The sequence below is a fragment of the Heteronotia binoei genome, chromosome 20 (genome assembly GCF_032191835.1).
Source record: "Heteronotia binoei isolate CCM8104 ecotype False Entrance Well chromosome 20, APGP_CSIRO_Hbin_v1, whole genome shotgun sequence".
NCBI classification, from domain to species: domain Eukaryota; kingdom Metazoa; phylum Chordata; class Lepidosauria; order Squamata; family Gekkonidae; genus Heteronotia; species Heteronotia binoei.
Genome location: NC_083242.1, coordinates 32637119 through 32660790, shown reverse-complemented (window position 1 = coordinate 32660790; position 23672 = coordinate 32637119). Strand labels below are relative to the sequence as shown.

General features: G+C 48.8%; 1 protein-coding gene across 1 annotated transcript in view; it reads right to left on the bottom strand.

The window, feature by feature from the left end:
- Window positions 1-23672, bottom strand: part of C20H7orf50 (chromosome 20 C7orf50 homolog) — a 237553-nt gene that overhangs the window by 24237 nt on the left and 189644 nt on the right. Inside the window, exon 3 of the mRNA XM_060260539.1 lies at window positions 13964-14169. Within this exon, the coding sequence (XP_060116522.1) occupies window positions 13964-14169 (206 nt within the window). The remainder of the gene's footprint in view (window positions 1-13963; window positions 14170-23672) is intronic.

Below are 23672 nucleotides of genomic sequence, written 5' to 3'. Positions count from 1 at the left end.
TGGTTATCAATCCTTTTTGGATATGAGATTCAGTTTAAAAGCCTCGGTGACAACATGCGATCTACTCAGCCCTGAGTACATTACAGGAAGTCATCTGATGATGATACGGGATTTATACCCTACCCTATACTCTGAATCTCAAAGTCTCAGAGCAGCTCACAATCTCCTTTCCCTTCCTCCCCCACAACAGACACCCTGTAAGGCAGGTGGGGCTGAGAGGGCTCTCGCAGCAGCTGCCCTTTCAAGGACAACCTCTGCCAGAGCTGTGGCTGAGCCAAGGCCATTGCAGCAGGTGCAAGTGGTGGAGTGGGGAATCAAACCCGGTTCTCCCAGATAAGAGAGCTATGGCTGACGCAAGGCCATTCCAGCAGCTGCAAGTGGAGGAATGGGGAATCAAACCCGGTTCTCCCAGATGAGAGAGCTCTGGCTGACCCAAGGCCATGCTAGCAGGTGCAAGTGGAGGAGTGGGGAATCAAACCCGGTTCTCCCAGATAAGAGAGCTATGGCTGACGCAAGGCCATTCCAGCAGGTGCAAATGGAGGAGTGGGGAATCAAACCCGGTTCTCCCAGATAAGAGAGCTCTGGCTGACCCAGGGCCATTCCAGCAGCTGCAAGTGGAGGAATGGGGAATCAAACCCGGTTCTCCCAGATGAGAGAGCTCTGGCTGACCCAAGGCCATGCTAGCAGGTGCAAGTGGAGGAATGGGGAATCAAACCCGGTTCTCCCAGATGAGAGAGCTCTGGCTGACCCAAGGCCATGCTAGCAGGTGCAAGTGGAGGAGTGGGGAATCAAACCCGGTTCTCCCAGATGAGAGAGCTCTGGCTGACCCAAGGCCATGCTAGCAGGTGCAAGTGGAGGAATGGGGAATCAAACCCGGTTCTCCCAGATGAGAGAGCTCTGGCTGACCCAAGGCCATTCCAGCAGGTGCAAGTGGAGGAGTGGGGAATCAAACCCGGTTCTCCCAGATAAGAGTCCGCGCACTTAACCACTACACCAAACTGCAGCTGGGTGAGTGCAGCCACAAAACGGGAGTGCGGTGAGGAATCCTATCAAAAGCTCCACATGAATGAAGGCAGGACCGCTTCTAGGAACTGTTTAGAGCAGGGGTCCCCAACGTGGTGCCCTCCAACACCTTTCCTGATGCCCACAAAGTGTATTTAGAAAGTGGGGGAGGGGGGGATTTTGCCCAGCAAGGCTTCTGATCGGCCACTGGAGATTTGATTGGTTGTGCAGATTTTTAGGCAACGCTGTTCTAGCAGCAGCTGCCACTACAGGACAAGGATGTCCGATATGCAAATGATGGTAGGATGTGTGGCAGCCATTTTGTGCCGGGCTCCGCCTCCTGGGGCAGACATTTTGTGCCTGGCCCCACCTCCTGTGGCAGCCATTTTGCAGCTGCGCTCACCAAGCGGCATCGGATGCTTCCAACGGTCCCCACAGGCTCAAACACGTGGGGGACACCTGACCCAGAGGACAAAACACGTATGCAAATACCATCTAGCAAAAAGAGGTAGGGCACCACGCAACTGAGCTTACCAAATCACTCAAATAAAGGATATTGGCTATTTATCTCATTACATATACTTAAGCCGTTTTCATTTTACGTATTCTTGTATGTTTTCTAACGGCAGACTAGAACGATGTTTATAATGTAGCGATTGATGTTGATAAGTAATTAGGTGGACTACAACTAGGAAATACATGTCCTTTGTGATCACCTCGATTTATAGAAACACCAATTGGCAGAGGACTTTATTTTTACGGCTATCCAGACCAAATGGCCAAGCCACACCGGTTTACCATGTGATCAGTTTGCATACTTAAATCAACAAGCTGCTTGCATTTCAGCCCACAATACCCGATCCCCTCGTCCGATGAAGTGTGCTTAGAGAGCACGCGAAAGCTTACGTTCTGAATAAAACTTGGTCTTAAAGGTGCCACTTGACTCCTGCTTTGTTCTGCTGCTTCAGAGCAACACGGCTGCCCGCTTGGATGCATCTAACAGATCACCCTTTTGTTACTGTTTTTAACAATGCATCGTCTGGGCTTTTTTTTGTAGAAAAAGCCCAGCAGGAACTCAATTGTATATTATGGCCACGCACCCCTGACATCAAGCCAGCCAGACTGTGTTCCTGTGCGTTCCTGACCCCAAAAAGCCCTGGCCATTATTACTGCTAATGACAGGTTTAGTGTTGTTCGGAGCTCTCGTGCAACACGGGTAAAGCGATTTCCTTAAAAACAAGGTGGCGTCCTTTTAGACACAACACAAGCGTGATTAACGTGTGTCCCTTTTTCGGCGAGTATTCACACCCTTCCAATTACAAGGCATTTCCCACCACTGGAAGTCATTTCAAGGCGTTTCCTTCGCTAAGGAAACATGTCAGGAGTATCCTGTTGAAGTGATGACTGCTTTCCTGTTTAATGCTAGCGAGCGGGATACTCCCACGAGTTGCTCCGTCCCCGAAGGCTTGCAGCTTAAATGACTAAAGGAATACTTGTACTACAAACTCCAAATAGGACCAGCGGCTCTTACCCAGCCGCCTCCCAAGTAGGGTTGCCAAGTCCAATTCAAGAAATATCTGGGGACTTTGGGGTGGAGCCAGGAGACTTTGGGGGTGGAGCCAGGAACAAGGGTGCGACAAGCATAATTGAACTCCAAGGGAGTTCTGGCCATCACATTTAAAGGGACAGCACACCTCCTTCCATAGGAAATAATGAAGGATAGGGGTACCTTTATGGGGGCTCATAAAATTGACCCCCTAGTCCAATCATTTCAGAACTTGGGGGGTATTTTGGGGAGAGGCACTAGATGCTATACTGAAAAATTTGGTGCCTCTACCTCAAAAAAAAGCCCCCCAGAGCCCCCGATACCCGCAGATCAATTCCCTATTATTCCTACGGAATCATTCTCCATAGGGAATAATAGATGGGGGTGGGCTTCCCCGCTAGCCAGCTGGCTGGGGGCGGGGGGAAGCCTGTAAAACCAGGGGATCCCCGCTGGGACCTGGGGATTGGGAAGCCTACTCCCAAGAGAACCTTTGGACTGGACTGACGGAGACCCCTAGCCTCCGCTGGAGTCCTCTGCAGGCTCATCAATTTTGATGATGGAGCCTAGGGAAGGGAGAGAGCTCAGAAGAATATAATGCCATAAAGGGACTGCCTTTCCCCATACGCACCCCGCAGGTCATTGTGGTCTGCTACCCAACACCTCCTGACCACCCCGGCCCGAAGGACATCTGTTTTGCCTCAACCAGGACCAGGGCCTTCACAGCTCTGGCCCCTGCCTGGTGGAATCAGCGCCCTATGGAGATCCGGGCCCTACCGGAACTACTGTCATTTCGTAAGGCCTGTAAGATGGAGCTGTTCCACTGGGCCTTTGGCTGAGGCAGCGGGCATCCTATTCCAGCAACTATTTCATCAGCTGGCCTCCCTTGTTGGGACATCACGCTTTACAGCAGGGGTGGGGAACCTCTATCCCGAGGACCAAACGGAGCCATGTGGCAGCCTCTCTGGGGCCTGGCTGGCCAGCGAGGATCGTGGGGCCCAGCCGTGCTGTGTAGCAGCCTCCCCAGGGCCAGGTAGGGATCACAGGGCCCAGATGTACTGTGCGGCAGCCTCCCTGGGGCCTGGCTGGCCGGCCAGAATTGCTGCAGGGCCTGGAAAGGTTACTGTCCCCGTTCAGTTTGCACTTGATTATCCCAGAGGGTGTGGCCTAATGTGCTAATATTAGGGATTGTGGTCTAATATGCTACTGAGTTCCTGCTGGGCTTTTTCATTTGCTTAGGGTGGCGGGCCGGGAGTGTGTGTGTGGGCCAGATTAGGCTCTCCCCGCATGACTTCAAAGAGAAAAACAATTGTCTGCATTAATTTGTTGGCCTGAATCGTTCTCCCTCGGCAGAGCACTGTTTTTTTAAGTTGATAATTTTTAATGGCCCGCAAATGATGTTATAAATATCCATATGGCCCTTGGCAGAAAAAGGGTTTCCCACCTCTGCTTTACAGACTATGGTGCTAGCCTACTTATTAGCACCATCCTTCGTTTGGGGCCGAAAACTGCTGTGTCCTGTGAGATGTGCCCTTCCAGCCTGAAGATGCACCTATCTGTTTTATTGTCCTGTTGTTTGATTTGCTAATTTTATTGTATTGTTTTGAATTTAAACGGTAGGTTTTTATTGTTGTTCAGTTCATGTGATCCTCCCTGAGCATGTTATGGGAAAGGGCAGAATATAAGCCTACTAAGAAGGAAGGAAGGAAGGAAGGAAGGAAGGAAGGAAGGAAGGAAGGAAGGAAGGAAGGAAGGAAGGAAGGAAGGGAGGGAGGGAGGGAGGGAGGGAGGGAGGGAGGGAGAGAGAAAGAGAGAAAGAGAGAAAGAGAGAAAGAAAGAAAGGAGGGAGGGAGGGAGGGAGGGAGGGAGAGAGAGAGAGAGAAGAGAGAGAGAGAGAGAGAGAAAGAAAGAAAGAAAGAAAGAAAGAAAGAAAGAAAGAAAGAAGGGAGGGAGGGAGGGAGGGAGGGAGGGAGGGAGGGAGAAAGAAAGAAAGAAAGAAAGAAAGAAAGAAAGAAAGAAAGAAAGAAAGAAAGAAAGAAAGAAAGAAAGAAAGAAAGAAAGAAAGAAAGAAAGAAAGGAGGGAGAGAGAAAGAGAGAAAGAGAGAAAGAGAGAAAGAAAGAAAGGAGGGAGGGAGGGAGGGAGAGAGAGAGAGAGAGAGAGAGAGAAAGAAAGAAAGAAAGAAAGAAAGAAAGAAAGAAAGAAAGAAAGAAAGAAAGAAAGAAAGAAAGAAAGAAAGAAAGAAGAAGGGAGGGAGGGAGGGAGGGAGGGAGGGAGGGAGGGAGAGAGAAAGAAAGAAAGAAGAAGAAAGAAAGAAAGAAAGAAAGAAAGAAAGAAAGAAAGAAGAAGAAAGAAGGAAGGAAGGAAGGAAGGAAGGAAGGAAGGAAGGAAGGAAGGAAGAAAGAAAGAAAGAAAGAAAGAAAGAAAGAAAGAAAGAAAGAAAGAAAGAAAGAAAGAAAGAAAGAAAGAAAGAAAGAAAGAAAGAAAGAAAGAAAGAAAGAAAGAAAGAAAGAAAGAAAGAAAGAAAGAAAAGTCTACCCTCCAAGGCAACTATTTTCTCCAGGGGAACCGATCTCTTGTCACCTGGAAATCAATTTTAACCCCCAGAGATCTTCAGGTCCTACGTGGAAACTGGCAATATTATACCTTCTGAGGGAATATCTTCCAAAAATCTGCCCAAAACAGATTAAAAATCTACCTGGTTTCATTTTTCTAAAATCTGTGTTTTAGTTCAATGTTTAAGAATATTGTTGCTTCTCTGGGTCTGAATGGCCTGCAGACTCTTCAAGCTTACAGCGCCAGAGAAAGTTAATTTGGTACAGGGCTGCGCAATCAAGTTTGAGATGGATGTATATCAACGCCGGATCAAATGAATGCCCCAAAGTCCTCTGTTCTGAGCAGATGTTCTTTTCTGTCCCTCCCTCATTGGTAGCAAAGGGAACTCAGGTCATGGGGGTGACTTTGTAAAAAAGAGGGGTGCTGGACAGAAATGAAGGGTTATCTGTTGCAGAAAGAACGAAGGGCAAGATTTGAATCCAGTAGCACAATTAAGAAGAAGAGTTGGTTTTTATACCTGGCTTTTTGCAAAGCGAAGGAGTCTCAGCGTGGCTTACAATCGACTTTCCTTCCTCTCCGTACAACGGACACCCTGCGAGGGAGGTGGGGCTGAGAGAGCTCTAAGAGAGCTGTGACTGACCCAAGGTCACCTGGCAGGCTTCATATGGAGGAGGAATGCGGAATCAAACCCAGTTCTCCAGATTAGAGAGTCCCCTGCTCTTAACCACCACCCCACACTGGCTCTTAAACGCCAACCAGGTTTTCAGCATATGAGCTTTCCAGAGTCGAGGCTCCCTGCGCGAGACACAAGCTTGACTCGTGGAACTGGAGAGCCAGCATCGTCACAGTGGCTAAGAGTGTAGGACTATCTGGGATCACTCTGCCGTGGAAACCTGCCGGCCAGCCACACATTCTCAGCCTAATCTACCTTGCAGGGTTATTGTGAGGGTAAAATGGAGGAGCCGAGAACAACGTAAGCTGTTTCGTAAGCTGGTGTAGTGGTTACGTGTGAAAATATGAAGCTGCCTTATACTGAATCAGACCCTTGGTCCATCAAAGTCAGTATTGTCTACTGAGGCTGGCAGCGGCTCTCCAGGGTCCCAAGCTGAGGTTTTCAACGCCTCTTTGCCTGGACCCTTTTTGGAGATGCCAGGGATTGAACCTGGGACCTTCTGCTTCCCAAGCAGATGCTCTACCACTGAGCTACCATCCCTCCCCAAACTCTCATCTGGGAGAATCGGGTTTGATTCCCCACTTCTCCACTTGCACCTGCTGGAATGGCCTTGGGACAGTCATAGCTCTCTTATCTGGGAGAACCAGGTTTGATTCCCCACTCCTCCACTTGCACCTGCTGGAATGGCCTTGGGTCAGCCAGAGCTCTCTTATCTGGGAGAACCAGGTTTGATTCCCCACTCCTCCACTTGCAGTTGCTGGAATGGCCTTGGGTCAGTCACTGCTCTCTTATCTGGAAGAACCAGGTTTGATTCCCCACTCCTCCACTTGCAGCTGCTGGAATGGCCTTGAGTCAGTCATAGCTCTTTTATCTGGGAGAACCAGGTTTGATTCCCCACTCCTCCACTTGCAGCTGCTGGAATAGCCTTGGGTCAGTCATAGCTCTCACAGGAGTTGTCCTTGAAAGGGTAGTTTCTGTGAGAGCTCTCTCAGCCCCAGGATATGTGGGTGGGTGGGGGGAATGTAAAGGAGATTGCGACTGCTCTAAGACTCTGTGATTCAGAGTATAGGGAGTGATATAAATCCAATATCCTCTTCATCATCTACTGGGGAGAAAGGCAGGAGCTACATAAAGTAAGCTAATAAAATAAATATACCCCAAAAATCTTGTTGGTCTCTGAAGCACCAGTGGACTTGAATTTTGGCCTTCTGCTGCCGACAAACATAGCTACTTTCCCGCTGCAAAGAGATATGAAATCTCCCCCAGATGACAGCAGGATATAAGAGTGCTGCCTCTGAATGGGGAGGTTCCATTTCGCTGGTCCCTGCTGACAGCTGTGGCAAGCTCTCTGCACCGCGAACTCCCCCCATTCAAGCCCCCACGATGCTCAGCTGCCCCAACACGCGGTGCCATCGAATCCCATCTGTTGTCTCTATGTTGTGACAGCAAGCGGCACCCCACCAAGAGCTGGCTTGACATCAGACAGAGTATGGCTTTGCCCAAAGGTGGAATTTATGGCATTTAAGTCTGCGGTTTGTGCAGGTGTCCTTCAGCAAGGCCGTTGCCGGGCTTCTCAGCAGGATGCTGTTTCTACTGTTGAGAGTTGCATGGGAACAGCATGCTGCCAAGCCCAGGTTCAAAGGTGACTGGATCCCAGATCACGACTAACTCTCTCCTGGTGCGATCCTACACGGCCGCTCAAGCCCAATTGGGCAGGCTTTGACCCGACTCACTTCCCCAGGAGTCCACAACGGTGCCTGTCTTTCTGGCTCTCATCGAGTGTCTGTAGAATGTGGGTGTGGCCAGATGGGTCTTCTTCCAGCAAGGGATCTGGCTGGCCAATGAAAATTTGATTGTGCAGATTTGTTAAAAGATTGATTTGGCTGCGGTTGCTATCTCAGCACAAAGACCGAAGGCAAGTTGCAGAAGCCATTTTGCGGAAACCATTTTGTGGAAGCCATTTTGTGGCTGGTTCCGCCTCCTGCGGCACCAATTTTGTGGCACCCAGTTTTGGCCTGCACCCGTATCAGAATTTTGAAGATGCCTGCAAGTTCAAAAAGACTGGGGGCTCTTGAAATGCACGGTCACATTGTCGTGCTCCGTATGAAGCTCTTGGGAGCCAGTTTGGTGTAGTGGTTAAGAAGAAGAAGATGATGATTTTGGATTTATATTCCGCCCTATACTCTGAATCTCAGAGTCTCAGAGCAGTCATAATCTCCTTTACCTTCCCCTCCCCCACAACAGACACCCTGTGAGATGGGTGGGGCTGAGAGTGCTTTTACAGCAGCTGCCCTTTCAAGAACAGCTTCTATGAAAGCTATGGCTGACCCAAGGCCATCTCAGCAGGTGCGCGGACTCTTATCTGGAAGAACCGGGTTTGATTCCCCACTCCTCCTCTTGCAGCTGCTGGAATGGCCTTGGGTCAGCCATAGCTCTCTTATCTGGGAGAACCAGGTTTGAATCCCCACTCCTCCTCTTGCAGCTGCTGGGATGGCCTTGGGTCAGTTAGAGCTCTCTTATCTGGAAGAACTGGATTTGAATCCCCACTCCTCCTCTTGCACCTGCTGGAATGGCCTTGGGTCAGCCATACCTCTCTTATCTGGAGAACCAGGTTTGAATCCCCACTCCTCCTCTTGCAGCTGCTGGGATGGCCTTGGGTCAGCCAGAGCTCTCTTATCTGGAAGAACCGGGTTTGAATCCCCACTCATCCTCTTGCAGCTGCTGGAATGGCCTTGGGTCAGCCAGAGCTCTCTTATCTGGAAGAACCGGGTTTGAATCCCCACTCCTCCTCTTGCAGCTGCTGGAATGGCCTTGGATCAGCTAGAGCTCTCATAGGAGTTGTCCTTGAAAGGGTAGCTGCTGTAAGTGTTCTCTCAGTCCCACCACCTCACAGGGTGCCTGTTGTAGGGGGGGGGGGGAGTAAAGGGATTGTGAGCAGCTCTTGAGACTCTCAGAGTATAGGGCAGGATATAAATCCAATATCATCATCATCTTCTTCTCCTCCTCCACATAAACTTCCCAAGGGCCGTTGGGTTTTTCACAAGAAGCTCCCTTATACTGAATCAGTTCACTTGACCCACCAAGGCCGATCTAATCTACTCGGATTAGTGGCTCTTTCACATCACTGCCTGCCGGCTCCATTCACCTGGAGATGCTACCTGGGATCGAACTGGGAACCTCCCGCACACAAAACAGAAGGCTCCACCACTGCCTCTCTGCACACCACGTTGCCTTCAGGCTCCCCCCCCCTCCCCCCAGCTTGCTATATTCTTTCCACCCTCACCATGGATCCAGCCTTAAGTTGCATTTGCTTCTCTCATATTCTGATATTTCTTTCCACTTAATACACACTCACTCGCCCGAGGTTCATTGAGTAGAAAAAGAGGTGCCGGAGGTCATTAGCACAACTCACCGGAAGGTGGACTAAATTAAATCAGCTCAGCATCTACCTTACTGAATTCTGAATTATAAGTGTCATAATAAAACCTGACTCTCATCATACTGTTTAAATTACTTTCTACTATGCGGCCACAATGGCAGGATGAAGGTTTCCATCTGTCTGCTTTATATGTTTTGGCTCTTTCCCCATTTTTTTGTGGGGGGAAATATTAAGGAGTTTGTCAAATCTTAAAGAGTTCAGCAAAATTCTCACGTGGGTTTGAACAATGGAGCCCAGAAGCAATTTAAGGGGGGGGGGAGTGGTAAGTAAGAAAGAGCGTAATAAAATTTAGAGGTTCCAGAGCTCTGCTCCTGTAACGCCCGCACTTGCCTTATTTTAATGCGAGAACCTGGAAATCTAACAGATACGTTTTGAACCTTGTTGGTCCTCTATGAATGTGTTGTAAAGATCGGGTTCCAGTGATAAATAAGCCTCCAAACTGAAGAAAGACGGATGAAGCGGCTTGATATCTAGAACAGACGTCTTTGGGAGGGTTTCCTTTAACCCCATGAACTAAATGCTGGGACATGGATCTTCCTTTATGACCGGAAAGTTTCGTTGAACTGTTTTTGAACTGTTTTGTGGGAATATCCTTTTGAAGCATGTTCTTGTACATTTGAAGTTCTATGTGCAAGCCTGGTCAGAACACCACTGACCTTCACATTACACTGTTTTGTCATTTAAAATGTATGGTGTCTCTTTAGCGTTTTTTTTTTAATTTACACAATTATTTTAACGTGCAGCATTCAAAAACCAATCGCAAGAGCGTGCGGTTCATTCCTCCGCTCTTCCAACTTACGGGCCACGGTTTCCAATCACCTCCCCCAACAAACATTCAAGAATACATTTTGAGCAGATGGCTGGGTAACCTGCCCGAGCGCAGTACAAAACTAGAATCCCAGCCGCTCCACATCTCAAGCGTGCTGCAGTCGCTCTGTTACGAAAGTTATGCAACAGAAGATATGCCTGTGTCCCATCCCATCCCCCACCCCACCCCTCAGTGTGGAATGCTATCTATTTCGTCCCCTCCACCCTGAAACGTTATAAGTAAACCATTCAGACTGTCTGGGTATTTTGGTCTTAAGCACTGCCGGAGATAGAAAACTGGCAGTCTCCCAACTGGGGAACCTATCATTTGTAACATGTTTGGTTCTTTCAAGTGGAGACCGGGTCTCTCTTTGGAAAGAAAGTGGATAAACATTATCCTTCATGTTTATCTGGGTCCTGTAGTTTGCTTTCGCTAGCTATGGAAGCTTTCTTCTTTTCTAAACACGGTCTTCTGCTTGTTGCTGTTCGGCCCAGGAATTTTAAGCCCTGGACTAATTACGGTAAATAACCTTTTTTTTGAAGCCTGGAACCGCTCACTTGGCCCAGAGTATAATTATAAAACCCCAGGCGTGCAAATGCAAGTCTTTGTTCTTCGCAAACTTTTGGTCTAAAGAAGCAATTTTGCAGAGAGTTCTTTTGATATCGTCCAAACGTCACGGTAAATACTGTGCCTCACATCGTTCGAAGCCGTCTGCCTCCAAGTCACTTAGCAGAATTTCCTTGTACTGGGAAGGCATGAGGATCCGTCTCCAATAAATCAACTTATTATATGCAACAGAAGTAACTGCTTAACAGTCCCGGGGATATTTAAAGATGCAATGCAAGATTCTTGGTTTATGACTCTCTTGTGTGTGTTTGCTCAATATTTCTAGAGCGGGATTTCCGATCGCTCTTAGCACTTCTGGGTAAATTTTTCCTCTGGGATTTATAGTGCAATCCTGAACGGGGATAACACTTTCTACGTCTTCGAGGTGGTGTGGGGGGATTAATTCTACCTGGGGAAGCAAGATTTGAGCTATTGGGCTAGAATCTTGCTCTTTTAATTGCAGGTCCACACAGCTACCCACCCTGAAATGATCTGCATAGGATGGTACTGTTAGTATTGCCACTGATTTGGGAGAACACCCTGCCCCACATCTCCTGCAATTCCCCTGCTATGCAAAGCCCATGTAAAACTTCACACGGATTAGGACTGGGGAACTTAGATTCCCCACTCTTCCCCAAGGAACACTGGAGAAAACTTGCACCATTCGCTCATCCTTGCCTACCCCACAAGGTTGCTGGGAGGAAAACTGAAAGACAGAAGAACCGTGGATGCAGTCCCGAGCTCCTTGGAGGGTGATAAAAACCAGGGGCAGCTAAACTTGCTTGATGTAAGAGCCACACAGAATAAACGTCGAATGTTTGAGAGCCGCAAGACGTGAATATCAGACAGAGGGAGGGAGGCAAATAGATGGGGAAGGGAGGGAGAGGCAGAAAGAAAGCAACTTTAACTTTAAATGCACTCTCCAACCGCTGGCTGGCTTGGCACAGTGATTTAAAGAGACAAATGCCTTCTCCAAGCCAGCCAATAGGGTGGTGGAGCTTCAGGAGCCACACGATATGTGTGAAAGAGTCACATGTGGCTCCCAAGCTGCAGCTTGGCCACCCCTGATAAAAATGGGATAGACAGAGAGATGTTAGGAAGGTTAAAACGCACAAACACAACAGAACCAAGAAGGAGCGACAACAAAAGCATAGCATGGGGATGCCAAACAAAACAGAAAAGCGTTCACCTGACTTGCCAAGGGAGACAGATGATTCTCCCTGGGGAAGGAGCGACAAAGTTTTGGTGCCATGACAGAAAAGCCCCTTTTTTCGGTTGCCGCCCATCTAGCCTCAGGAAACCCCAAGTGGATTTTACATTAGAAATATGACAGTTCCCAGTGGACTTTCATCACACAAGATGGGCCCGGCCCACTGTTAAACCAGCTCTGAAATGTTGAAAGGACCCCCAAACCAGCAAAAGGGATTTATCAAAGGTACCTTTTCTGTGCCCCGAGAAACAGCATCACAAACAGCGTACTTCCGCAAGTTGTAGAAAGGTTCTTAAAATGTCTGTAACTTGTTGCTTTTACAACCAGCCCTGTTCAAATCTGGCTGATTCACTCCCCTTACCAGGTAGATTTTCCATGTCAAATCTCAGATGGGAGGGAGAAAATACCTGAATTCTACGCAGCACTGAATTTTCAGGCAATACAGCAGAAGAGCGCTGTTAAGAAACATACCTTGATTATAAAAGCACTCCCGCCACCATGTAATAGTCCAGAAACAAACATAAAACCTTGTGCTTCAACTGACCAGCTGAGAGAACAAATCAGACTCCGAAAGATTACTGCCAGGAAACCAGTCCCACTGAAAGAACTAGAATTGAGCATGCTTCGGTTTGGGTCTGGAGAGCCAGTTTGGTGTAGTGGTTAAGTGTGTGGACTCTTATCTGGGAGAACTGGGTTTGATTCCCCCCTCCTCCACTTGCAGCCGCTGGAATGGCCTTGGGTCAGCCAGAGCTCTCTTATCTGGGAGAACCGGGTTTGATTCCCCACTCCTCCACTTGCAGCTGCTGGAATGGCCTTGGGTCAGCCAGAGCTCTCTTATCTGGGAGAACCGGGTTTGATTCCCCACTCCTCCTCTTGCAGCTGCTGGAGTGGCCTTGGGTCAGCCATAGCCCTTGCAGGAGTTGTCCTTGAAAGAGCAACTTCTGTGAGAGCTCTCTCAGCCCCACCCACCTCACAGGGTGTCTGTTGTGAGGGGAGTAGGAGATTATAAACTGCTCTGAGTTTCTCTGCTCTGAGGCTAAATCTGCAGCCTTCTTCTTCTTCTTCTTAAAGTAACTAGTTCTTAAATGGATGACTGAGTGCCTAACCCAGGGGCCCCCAAACATTTTTGAGCTCAGTGGAACCCTTGTGATTCTCTGACTGATGGGTGGGTGGAACTACAAAATGGCTGCCATGAAATGCCAGGAGGAGGAAGAGGAGAAGGAGAAGATGACAACATTGGATTTGTATCCCACCCTCCACTCTGAATCTCCTTTACCTTCCTCTCCCTGTGAGGTGGGTGGGGCTGAGAGAACTCTCCCAAAAGCTGCCCTTTCAAGGACAACTCCCTCGAGAGCTCTGGCTGACCCAAGGCCATTCCAGCAGCTGCAAGTGGAGGAGAGGGGAATCAAACCCGGTTCTCCAGATAAGAGAGCTATGGCTAACCCAAGGCCATTCCAGCAGCTGCAAGTGGAGGAGTGGGGAATCAAACCCGGTTCTCCCAGATAAGAGAGCTATGGCTGACCCAAGGCCATTCCAGCAGCTGCAAGTGGAGGAGTGGGGAATCAAACCCGGTTCTCCCAGATAAGAGAGCTATGGCTGACCCAAGGCCATTCCAGCAGCTGCAAGTGGAGGAGTGGGGAATCAAACCCGGTTCTCCCAGATAAGAGTCCGCACACTTCACCACTACACCAAACTGGCTCTCGTGAGGTTGTGCATAACTTCAACGATAACACTTCAACATTTCAGGCAGAAGTTCTGTTTAACAGGATACCCTTTTAAAAACAAAGTTATTGTTTAAAAAGAGCTCCTCGCTTAAACACAGTTTACTTGAAGATCCCTGTGTCGTGGTGGGCAGCTGCCACCAAAACAACTTAAAAAAAAATATTCTCAGTTAATCAGATCGCCCGTGACTATGAACGCTTGGTGTGTGCTGACGGGCTGGCTCCGTGATTCGCATGGGTACCACGTTAGAGACCCCTGGTCTAGCCAGATATGAGCATCTCCATCTCTTCTCATGCTCTTCAGGCGTGACCAATGAGGATCCCAGCTAGGACTGGGGAACACGCCTGTCTTGTTAGAGCCCTGGTCTGTTCGGGGCTCTTGAGCTTTGCCAGGCGACAAAACTGACCTCATCAAATACTCCAGCGCCAGTTCAGATCCTGAAGGTTTTTTAATTTCTTCTTTCTTGGAGACGACCCCAGCCTCTCGCATCAATTTCTTCTGCTCCTTCTTTCGCTCTTTCTTCAGCTTCCTTTCCAACGTTCTCTTCTCCTCGGGAGTCAGTTCCTGGTTCATTTCCCCTTCCTTCTCTTCCTCCTCCTCCTCCTCCTCTCCCTGAAAAACAAAGTAAGAAAATTCAAAATCATTATCAGAGAAAAAAACAGGACTTTTTTGTAGCAGTAACTCTTTTGCACAATAGGCTACACCAGGGATGGAATTCTAGCAGGAGCTCCCTTGCATATTAGGCCAAACCCCCCTGATGTAGCCAATCCTCCAAGAGCTTACAAGGCTCTTTTTTGTAAGCTCCAGGAGGACTGGCTACATCAGGAGTGTGTGGTCCAAAATGCAAAAGAGGTCCTGTTAGAATTCCACCCCTGGGCCACACACCCCTGATGTAGCCAATCCTCCTGGAGCTTACAATAGGCCCTGTAGCAAGAGCCTTGTAAGCTCCAGGAGGACTGGCTACATCAGCGGTGTGTGGCCTAATATGCATAGGAGCTCCTGCTAGAATTCCTTACAGGGCTCTTCTCACAGGGCCTACTGTAAGCTCCAGGAGGACTGGCTACATCAGCGGTGTGTGGCCTAACATGCAAAGGAGTCCGTGCTACAAGAAAAAAGCTCTGGAAAAAAACTTATAGTCTGATTGGTGGGGGGGTCCATGCAGAGAGACAACCAGTAAGGGCGGGGACTTCAGAATAGGAGCTAGGCACAAAAATGCGTTTGTCCCCAAACCACATCCCCAAAGACAGGAGGTGAGGCTGGGCACATACTTTTCCCCATGCAATGTTGCCATTGAGATTCATATTCTCTCTCTCTGTCTCTCTCGTGGTGCCAAGTCAAGGCAGACCTATGGTGGCCCGCTTAGGTTTTCAAGACAAGATACATTCAGGGGTGGTTTGCCGTTGCCTATCCCTGCAGAGCAACCCTGGATTGCCTTCGGGGGTGGGGGGTGGCGTCTCCCGTCCAGGGACTAAGCGGGGCCAACTGAGATCTGATAAGACTGAGCTAGCCAGGGACATCCACATCAGGACAGGTATATATTTATTTCAATATATTTCTAAACCACTAACGTTCAAACCATTTTAAGTAAAAGGCACTTAATTTTTTTTTTTTTTTTGCACAAAGACAAATCCGGACACTGCAGCCAACAACCGGTGTGGTGTGTGGCGCAGGAGAATCCCCTTCTTTGCTTGGCGCCAGTCACATGCTCTCAGCCTAGCCTACCTCGCAGAGCTGTTGGGAGGATACAAATGGAGGACGGACTGCCGCCAGCCACTTTGAGTCCCCATTGGGGAGCACGGCGGAGGATAAATGAAGTAAATAAATAAAAAGCTGACTCCATGAGTCTCCAGTGGGGTGACACCTTTATTTTCAAATGCTTAGAACACGGGGGCGGGGGGGGGGGTCAAACTCATTGAAGATAGATATTGGATTTATATCCCGCCCTATACTCTGAATCTCAGAGTGGACACAATCTCCTTTACCTCCCCCCCCCACCGCACAACAGACACCCTGTGAGGTGGGTGGGGCTGAGAGGGCTCTCACAGCAGTTGCCCTTTCAAGGACAGAGGCTCAGAGCGGATCACAATCTCCTTTACCTTCCTCCCCCACAACAGACACCCTGTGATGTGGGTGGGGCTGACAGGGCTCTCACAGCAGTTGTCCTTTCAAGGACAGAGTCTCAGAGCGGCTCACAATCTCCTTTACCTCCCCCCCCCCCACAACAGACACCCTGTGAGGTGGGTGGGGCTGAGAGGGCTCTCACAGCAGTTGCCCTTTCAAGGACAGAGTCTCAGAACGGCTCACAATCTCCTTTCCCTTCCTCCCCCACAACAGGCACCCTGTGAGGTGGGTGGGGCTGGAGAGGGCTCTCACAGCAGCTGCCCTTTCAAGGACAGAGTCTCAGAGCGGCCTACAATCTCCTTTTCCTTCCTCCCCCACAACAGGCACCCTGTGAGGTGGGTGGGGCTGGAGAGGGCTCTCACAGCAGCTGCCCTTTCAAGGACAGAGGCTCAGAGCGGCTCACAATCTCCTTTCCCTTCCTCCCTCACAACAGACACCCTGTGAGGTGGGTGGGGCTGAGAGGGCTCTCACAGCAGTTGCCCTTTCAAGGACAGAGTCTCAGAGCGGCTCACAATCTCCTTTCCCTTCCTCCCCCACAACAGACACCCTGTGAGGTGGGTGGGGCTGAGAGGGCTCTCACAGCAGCTGCCCTTTCAAGGACAGAGTCTCAGAGCGGCTCACAATCTCCTTTCCCTTCCTCCCTCACAACAGACACCCCGTGAGGTGGGTGGGGCTGAGAGGGCTCTCACAGCAGCTGCCCTTTCAAGGACAGAGTCTCAGAGCGGCTCACAATCTCCTTTCCCTTCTTCCCCCACAACAGACACCCTGTGAGGTGGGTGGGGCGGAGAGGGCTCTCCCAGCAGCTGCCCTTTCAAGGACAACCTCTGCCAGAGCTAAGGCTGACCCAAGGCTATTCCAGCAGGTGCAAGTGGAGGAGTGGGGAATCAAACGTGGTTCTCCCAGGTAAGAGTCCACGCACTTAACCCCTACCCCAAACTGGCTGTGGTTTAGAAGGGTGGGTCTGACATAATCGAGACCTTGTCGGGCTGAGCCCTGTGTGTCATAAAATGTAATGCCAGGAAACAGACAAACACAATTAAAGATTGTTTTAAAACTTAAAATAAAACATGCCTGAAACATTAGCATTCTTGCAATATTTTGTTTATTTAACATTCTCAGACAACTGATGACAATTCTTGCTCTGAGGAGCCTCAGCCAATAAATGAAAGGGAGGCCTGGCTCAGTAGCTCTGCTGTGTGATTGAGAGATCTTGGCAAACCAAGCTCTCCCCACCCACCCTCCAAACGAGAAGCCTCAGTCAACGGACAAAATAGAGGCTTTGCTTCATAGATTCTGTGTGATTGAGCAAGCCTGACAAAGCAAACTGTGATACAGAAGGAAGCAAAAGAGAGGGAGAAAGAAGCAGATAGCCAGTTGCTCGAGGGCCTGATAGGACCCCTCTGAGAGCCTGATCCGGCCCTGGGGCTGCATGTTTGACACCCCAGCTTAACACATCTTAGGTATACAGCTAAAGTTGCAAGGTGGCCTTAGATGTCGTATTTAAGAGCTTTGGCTGGACTTCTCACACAGTGTCATCCCGCACCCCGCGTCCTTATCGCAGCTGAAACCGCTGGACACAAACAGGAAAAACGAGAAGGCCCTCATTCCTTACACACAACCAAACAGGTATTTCAGATAAGACGCCAGGTGACTCATTCTTGGCCCTGGCGAGACGTTCACCCACTTTCTTGTAGCTAATTGCTCCCACTGCCTTCACTCGCGCTCAGGTATGAAAACCAGACAGACTTGAAAATGGCGGGGAAGGGGAAGGAAGGCCAAAACATGAAATTAAGAACTTGAGAGAGGGCCAAGAACACAGCATTAAAAACCATCACTTGGTTCTTGTTGTCTGAATCGGCCACGGAGTCAGTCTGGTTTAGGGTTGCCGGACCTCGTTGTGGAGGTCCCACCACTCCATCACCAATCAGCTGGTCTGCAGGGGAAACTTCCCTCAAAAATGAGGAGTGACACTCTTGGTATTTGGGCAAAAACTCTATGGTAGAAGCCAGATTTGCCATAGAGTTTTCACCCAAATACCAGAACATCACCCCAACATGATGACATCACTTCCAGGTTGTGGGGCAGTGACGTAGGCACATCTTTGCACATTGGCTGGGCCTGCTCTCTGCTCCCGGTAAGCCCTCCTCCCCATCCTCCACCGGTTACCAGGCAACTGTAGTCTGGTTATAGTATCAGAGTAGGATCCGGGAGACTCAGGTTTGAATCCCTTCACTGCCATGGAAAGAAGAATTAGAATTGCAGATTTATACCCTGCCCTTCTCTCTGAATCAGAGACTCAGAACGGCTTACAATTTCCTATATCTTCTCCCCCCACAACAGACACCCTGTGAGGTGGGTGGGGCTGAGAGGACTCTCACAGAAGCTGCCCTTTCAAGGACAACCTCTGCCAGAGCTATGGCTGACCCAAGGCCATGCTAGCAGGTGCAAATGGAGGAGTGGGGAATCAAACCAGGTTCTCCCAGATAAGAGTCCACACACTTAACCACTACACCAAACTGGCTCTGGTAGATGAAGATATTGGATTTATATCCTGCCCTCCACTCCAAAGAGTCTCAGAGCGGCTCACAATATCCTTTACCTTCCTCCCCCACAACAGACACCCTGTGAGGTGGGTGGGGCTGAGAGGACTCTCACAGAAGCTGCCCTTTTCAAGGACAACCTCTGCCAGAGCTATGGCTGACCCAAGGCCATTCCAGCAGCTGCAAGTGAAGGGGTGGGGGAATCCCAGATAACTACTACACCAAGTGCGCAGTGAACTACTACACCAAGCTGAATCTCTCTCACCAAACTCACTGGGTGACCCTGGGCGTGTCACACGCTCTCAGCCTAACCTCCCTTCCAGGGTTGCGAGGCTGAAATGGAGACGGAATATATTGCAAAACCCTTGGGGGTCCCCAACTGGAGAGAAAAACAGAGTACACTCAAAACCAGAGTACACGGAATCAGATTGCTGGTCTCTCAGGCAGAGGTCTTCTGCATCATTTAATGGGAGACGCCGGGAACTGAACCTGGGGCCTTCTGCATGCCAAACAGATGCTCTGCCACTGAGCCACGGCCCCTCCCACACAGGTATACATAGCCAATTAAATAAAATAACACAACCCAGAGAGCAAGTATCAGGTCAATGCCGCTCTCTGTACTTAAACCAGAGTGGCACTACAGGCTTTCTGGCAAACAAGGTCGCTTGTAAACCTTGAAAACATGGCCTGCATATTTTTTTTTTATAGACAGGTTGTTTTACACCTGAGGCCAAGAACAACTGGAATCTTGGACAGAGGTTGGAAAGCTGACTGTCTTTATATAATTAGCAGCTGCTTAGGGAATACTTATTGAAACCACAATGTGTGGTAGAGGCAATGAGAGAGAGGGGGGGGGAGACAGACAGAGAGAGAGAGGGAGAGACAGACAGACAGACAGAGACAGAGAGAGGGAGAGACAGACAGAGAGAGAGGGTGAGAAGAGAGAGACAGACAGACAAAGGCAGAGAGAGGGAGAGGGAGAGAGAGACAGACAGAGAGAGGGTGAGAAGAGAGAGACAGACAGAGAAAGAGAGAAAGACAGAGAGAGGGTGAGAAGAGAGAGACAGACAGACAAAGGCAGAGAGAGGGAGAGGGAGAGAGAGACAGACAGAGAGAGGGTGAGAAGAGAGAGACAGACAGAAAGAGGCAGAGAGAGAGAGAGACTGAAAGAGAAGGGTAATGAGAGCACAAAAAGCAGCTGTCGCTGAACTGTTTGTTAAAGATTATCGCAACAGCTTGACACCCTCAACTTAATCTTCTTTGTAGAAGAACCTAATGAATTGTTTATTTTTATTATTATCACTTTGTCCTGGAACAGCCAGGCTTTTGAATTCAGCGGCCTGTGCTCCGTCAGGAGAACCTTTCCGATAACAGCGGCCTTCCCTGCCGGCCTCAGAAGGAACAATGCACGCTTATCTCCCTAACTTCCCCCTCCACTCCTTCACATTCCTCAAGTTATCAAAAAAAAAATCTCTTTATTTCCTCCGGGTGTTGTTTTCTTTCTTTCCGAGCACACATCCCCGCAGCTAGGCCCCAGCGGAAAATGACATGGTATGGAGAAAGTAGAGAAAGGAGTACTTTTCTCCCTTTCTCACAATACAAGAACTCGTGGGCATTTGATGAAATTGCTGAGCAGACAGGTTAAAACGGATAAAAGGAAGTACTTCTTCACCCAAAGGGTGATAAACATGTGGAATTCACTGCCACAGGAGGTGGTGGCGGCCACAAGCATGGCCACCTTCAAGAGGGGTTTAGATAAAAATATGGAGCAGAGGTCCATCAGTGGCTATTAGCCACAGTGTGTGTGTATATATATAATTTTTTTTTGCCACTGTGTGACACAGAGTGTTGGACTGGATGGGCCGTTGGCCTGATCCAACAACGCTTCTCTTGTGTTCTTCTGTGACACAGAGTGTTGGACTGGATGGGCCATTGGCCTGATCCAACAGGGCTTCTCTTATGTTCTTATGTGACACAGAGTGTTGGACTGGATGGGCCATTGGCCTGATCCAACAGGGCTTCTCTTATGTTCTTCTGTGACACAGAGTGTTGGACTGGATGGGCCATTGGCCTGATCCAACATGGCTTCTCTTATGTGACACAGAGTATTGGACTGGATGGGCCACTGGCCTGATCCAACAGGGCTTCTCTTGTGTTCTTCTGTGACACAGAGTGTTGGACTGGATGGGCCATTGGCCTGATCCAACATGGCTTCTCTTATGTGACACAGAGTGTTGGACTGGATGGGCCGTTGGCCTGATCCAACAACGCTTCTCTTGTGTTCTTCTGTGACACAGAGTGTTGGACTGGATGGGCCATTGGCCTGATCCAACATGGCTTCTGTTATGTTCTTATGTGACAAAGAGTGTTGGACTGGATGGGCCACTGGCCTGATCCAACATGGCTTCTCTTATGTTCTTATGTGACACAGAGTGTTGGACTGGATGGGCCACTGGCCTGATCCAACATGGCTTCTCTTATGTTCTTATGTGACACAGAGTGTTGGACTGGATGGGCCATTGGCCTGATCCAACAGGGCTTCTCTTATGTTCTTCTGTGACACAGAGTGTTGGACTGGATGGGCCATTGGCCTGATCCAACATGGCTTCTCTTATGTGACACAGAGTATTGGACTGGATGGGCCACTGGCCTGATCCAACAGGGCTTCTCTTATGTTCTTATGTGACACAGAGTGTTGGACTGGATGGGCCACTGGCCTGATCCAACATGGCTTCTCTTATGTTCTTATGTGACACAGAGTGTTGGACTGGATGGGCCACTGGCCTGATCCAACATGGCTTCTCTTATGTTCTTATGTGACACAGAGTGTTGGACTGCATGTGCCACTGGCCTGATCCAACATGGCTTCTCTTCTGTTCTTATGTGACACAGAGTGTTTGACTAGATGGGCCATTGGCCTGATCCAACATGGCTTCTCTTATGTTCTTATGTGACACAGAGTGTTGGACTGGATGGGCCATTGGCCTGATCTAACATGGCTTCTCTTCTGTTCTTACGATAAGGCCAGAAAATGTGGATTTGGAAGATGAGCACTGCCGAACACCTAAACCAGCAAAATGCATTTTCCCCTCCATTTCATTAAAACACACACACACACCCCAGAGGTTAGTCCTGCGTTAAAAAGAAAGCAGGGCTTTTTTTTTTTTTTTTTTTGAGCAGGAACACACAGGAACGCAGTTCCGGCGGCCGTAGTGCCAAGGGCTGTGGCCTAAAATGCAAATAAGTTCCTGCTGGGCCTTTTCTTTTAAAAGCCCTGTGTAAAACAATGGTGATGTCAGGGGTGTGTGTGGCCTAATATGCAAATGAGCTCCTGCTGGGCCTTTTCTACATAAAAAGCCCTGAAAAGAAGAATAACAACATGATCTTGAGCTGCAACTAACTCACGGTGACCTCAGTCTCGGGGGCATTCTAGGCAAGGGAGGAGCAGGGATGGTTTGCCTCTGCCTTCCACCGAGCAGCGACCCATTTTCTTCCCTGGCAGTCTCCCATCCGTGCGCTAACCAAGGGCAACCTCGCTTAGCTTCTGAAGCTCCGATGAGCTAGGGTTAAACCGGGTTATCCAGGTTGCTAATCCCACATTAAGGGAGTAAAAAAGGTTCACCGTCAAGGTGAACCCTCCAGAAGAATGCACGGGATGATGAAAACCTGGGCCACCCAGAATTTCAGACTTCACCTCCCAAGTTTGAGGGTTTGCCAACTCCGGGCAGGGAAATTACTGGAGATTTTGGGGGTGTGGAGCCTGGGACGGGTGGGGTTTACGGGGGCGGAGTGGGGTCTCTCAGGGGGATTAAAAAATTCAATCAAGTTCACCCTCCAAAGCAGCCATTTTCTCTGGGGAATTGATCGCCGTTGTCTGGAGATTAGCTGTTATTCTGGGAGGTCCCCAGGCCTCGATTTTACATTTGTGTCCCTCTAAAATTCTGGCGCTTCAGTTCACATGTAAGCGGGATTGATGCAGTTTTCATTTACCTTGGCCTCTCTCAACAGAGCTGCACGTGAAAGATTATCAGAACTGTACCCGAGAAACTGGCTCGCAGACATTTTTGGAATTCTAAGTGTGAGCTCTTTAACTTCTCTCCATTGCATCCTTCCTTTTCTCTTTGTGCCGTTGCTTCTGCTAATTGGTTTGTACTTTACGTGTTACAGATCTATGACTTAAATGTCCCCCTTTCCCCTCTATGTTTGGCTGATAGGAACAATATGTCATTTTTTTTTTCTGCTGCAAATAAGTCTGCTTCACTACTTATTTCCTGGACCAAGGGAGGCTAGATTGAAGACGACGAGGGAGCAAGCCTTCTCAACAATGGCTCCCCAATGGTGGAATCAACGACCAGAGGAGGTGCGAGCCCTGCGAGACCTAAATCAGTTTCGCAGGGCTTGCAAAACAGCCCTCTTTCAGCTCGCTTTTAGGATGAAACCCGGGATATGACAGCTAGCCATCCTATACGTACTCTGAATTGTAGCACCTTAACTGATAAATCATAATGGTTTATTGTTGTATCTAATTTTTAGTTTAATTTATGAATGTAATTTAATCTATTTTAACTATTTATGGTAATGATTGTATTTTATTGTAACCATGGTACTTACCATGCCTTGTTAGCCGCCCTGAGCCTGCCTTTGGCGGGGGGGGGGGGGGGCGGGATACAAAAATAAATTTATTATTATTATTACTTGAAGTTTTTTTGGGGGGGGCATTTTTGTATTTGTGTGTGTTTGTGTGCACCTGTACACTTGAAAGTCATGGCGATCTCTGGTGACTGACCCCCACTTGGGGGCCATGGAGGATATTCAGAGAGGTGGATGAATAAAGCCTGCCCCCACCTCCCGACTGCTGGTATCCCAAGGAGGTCTCCCATCCAAGTATTTGCCAGAGTCGGCCCTGCTTAACTTCCAAGATCTGACAAGCTCGGGCTTGCCTGGGCTATCTAGGTCAAGATTATATATGAAGATGTTCTAACTGACAGGTCACAACAACTGCTCAAGGCCATTCTGCAAGAGGCCTGTACGAGCAACAGTTCTGAAGAAGATACCAAAACGGTGTAGTTAGAACCTTTTTATCATCTGCTACCAAAATGTTAGTAAATACATGTTAAATTCAGAGATTTGGAGTGGCAGTAATTCGAGTCGAGGCTTAAGCTTAGCAAAAGAAATAAAGTTTACTAGAAAACATCAGGATAGGGTACTTGGGATAAAACAGAAAAACAATCTACCAGCTAGTCTATCTATGTCTTACTACATGGCTACGTTCTTTGTCTCGACCATTCTTCTCCCCAAAAAGCATTTCGCCAGGAAGAAGAGCAATAAAACTTGCATACAAGATCAAAGCATTTCACACCTAACATCCTCTCTGACCAATGTTGTGTTCACATCTTTCGCGGGCAAAGTAAGAACCACCCCACAATTGAGTTTAGGTCACAATACATCACTTCC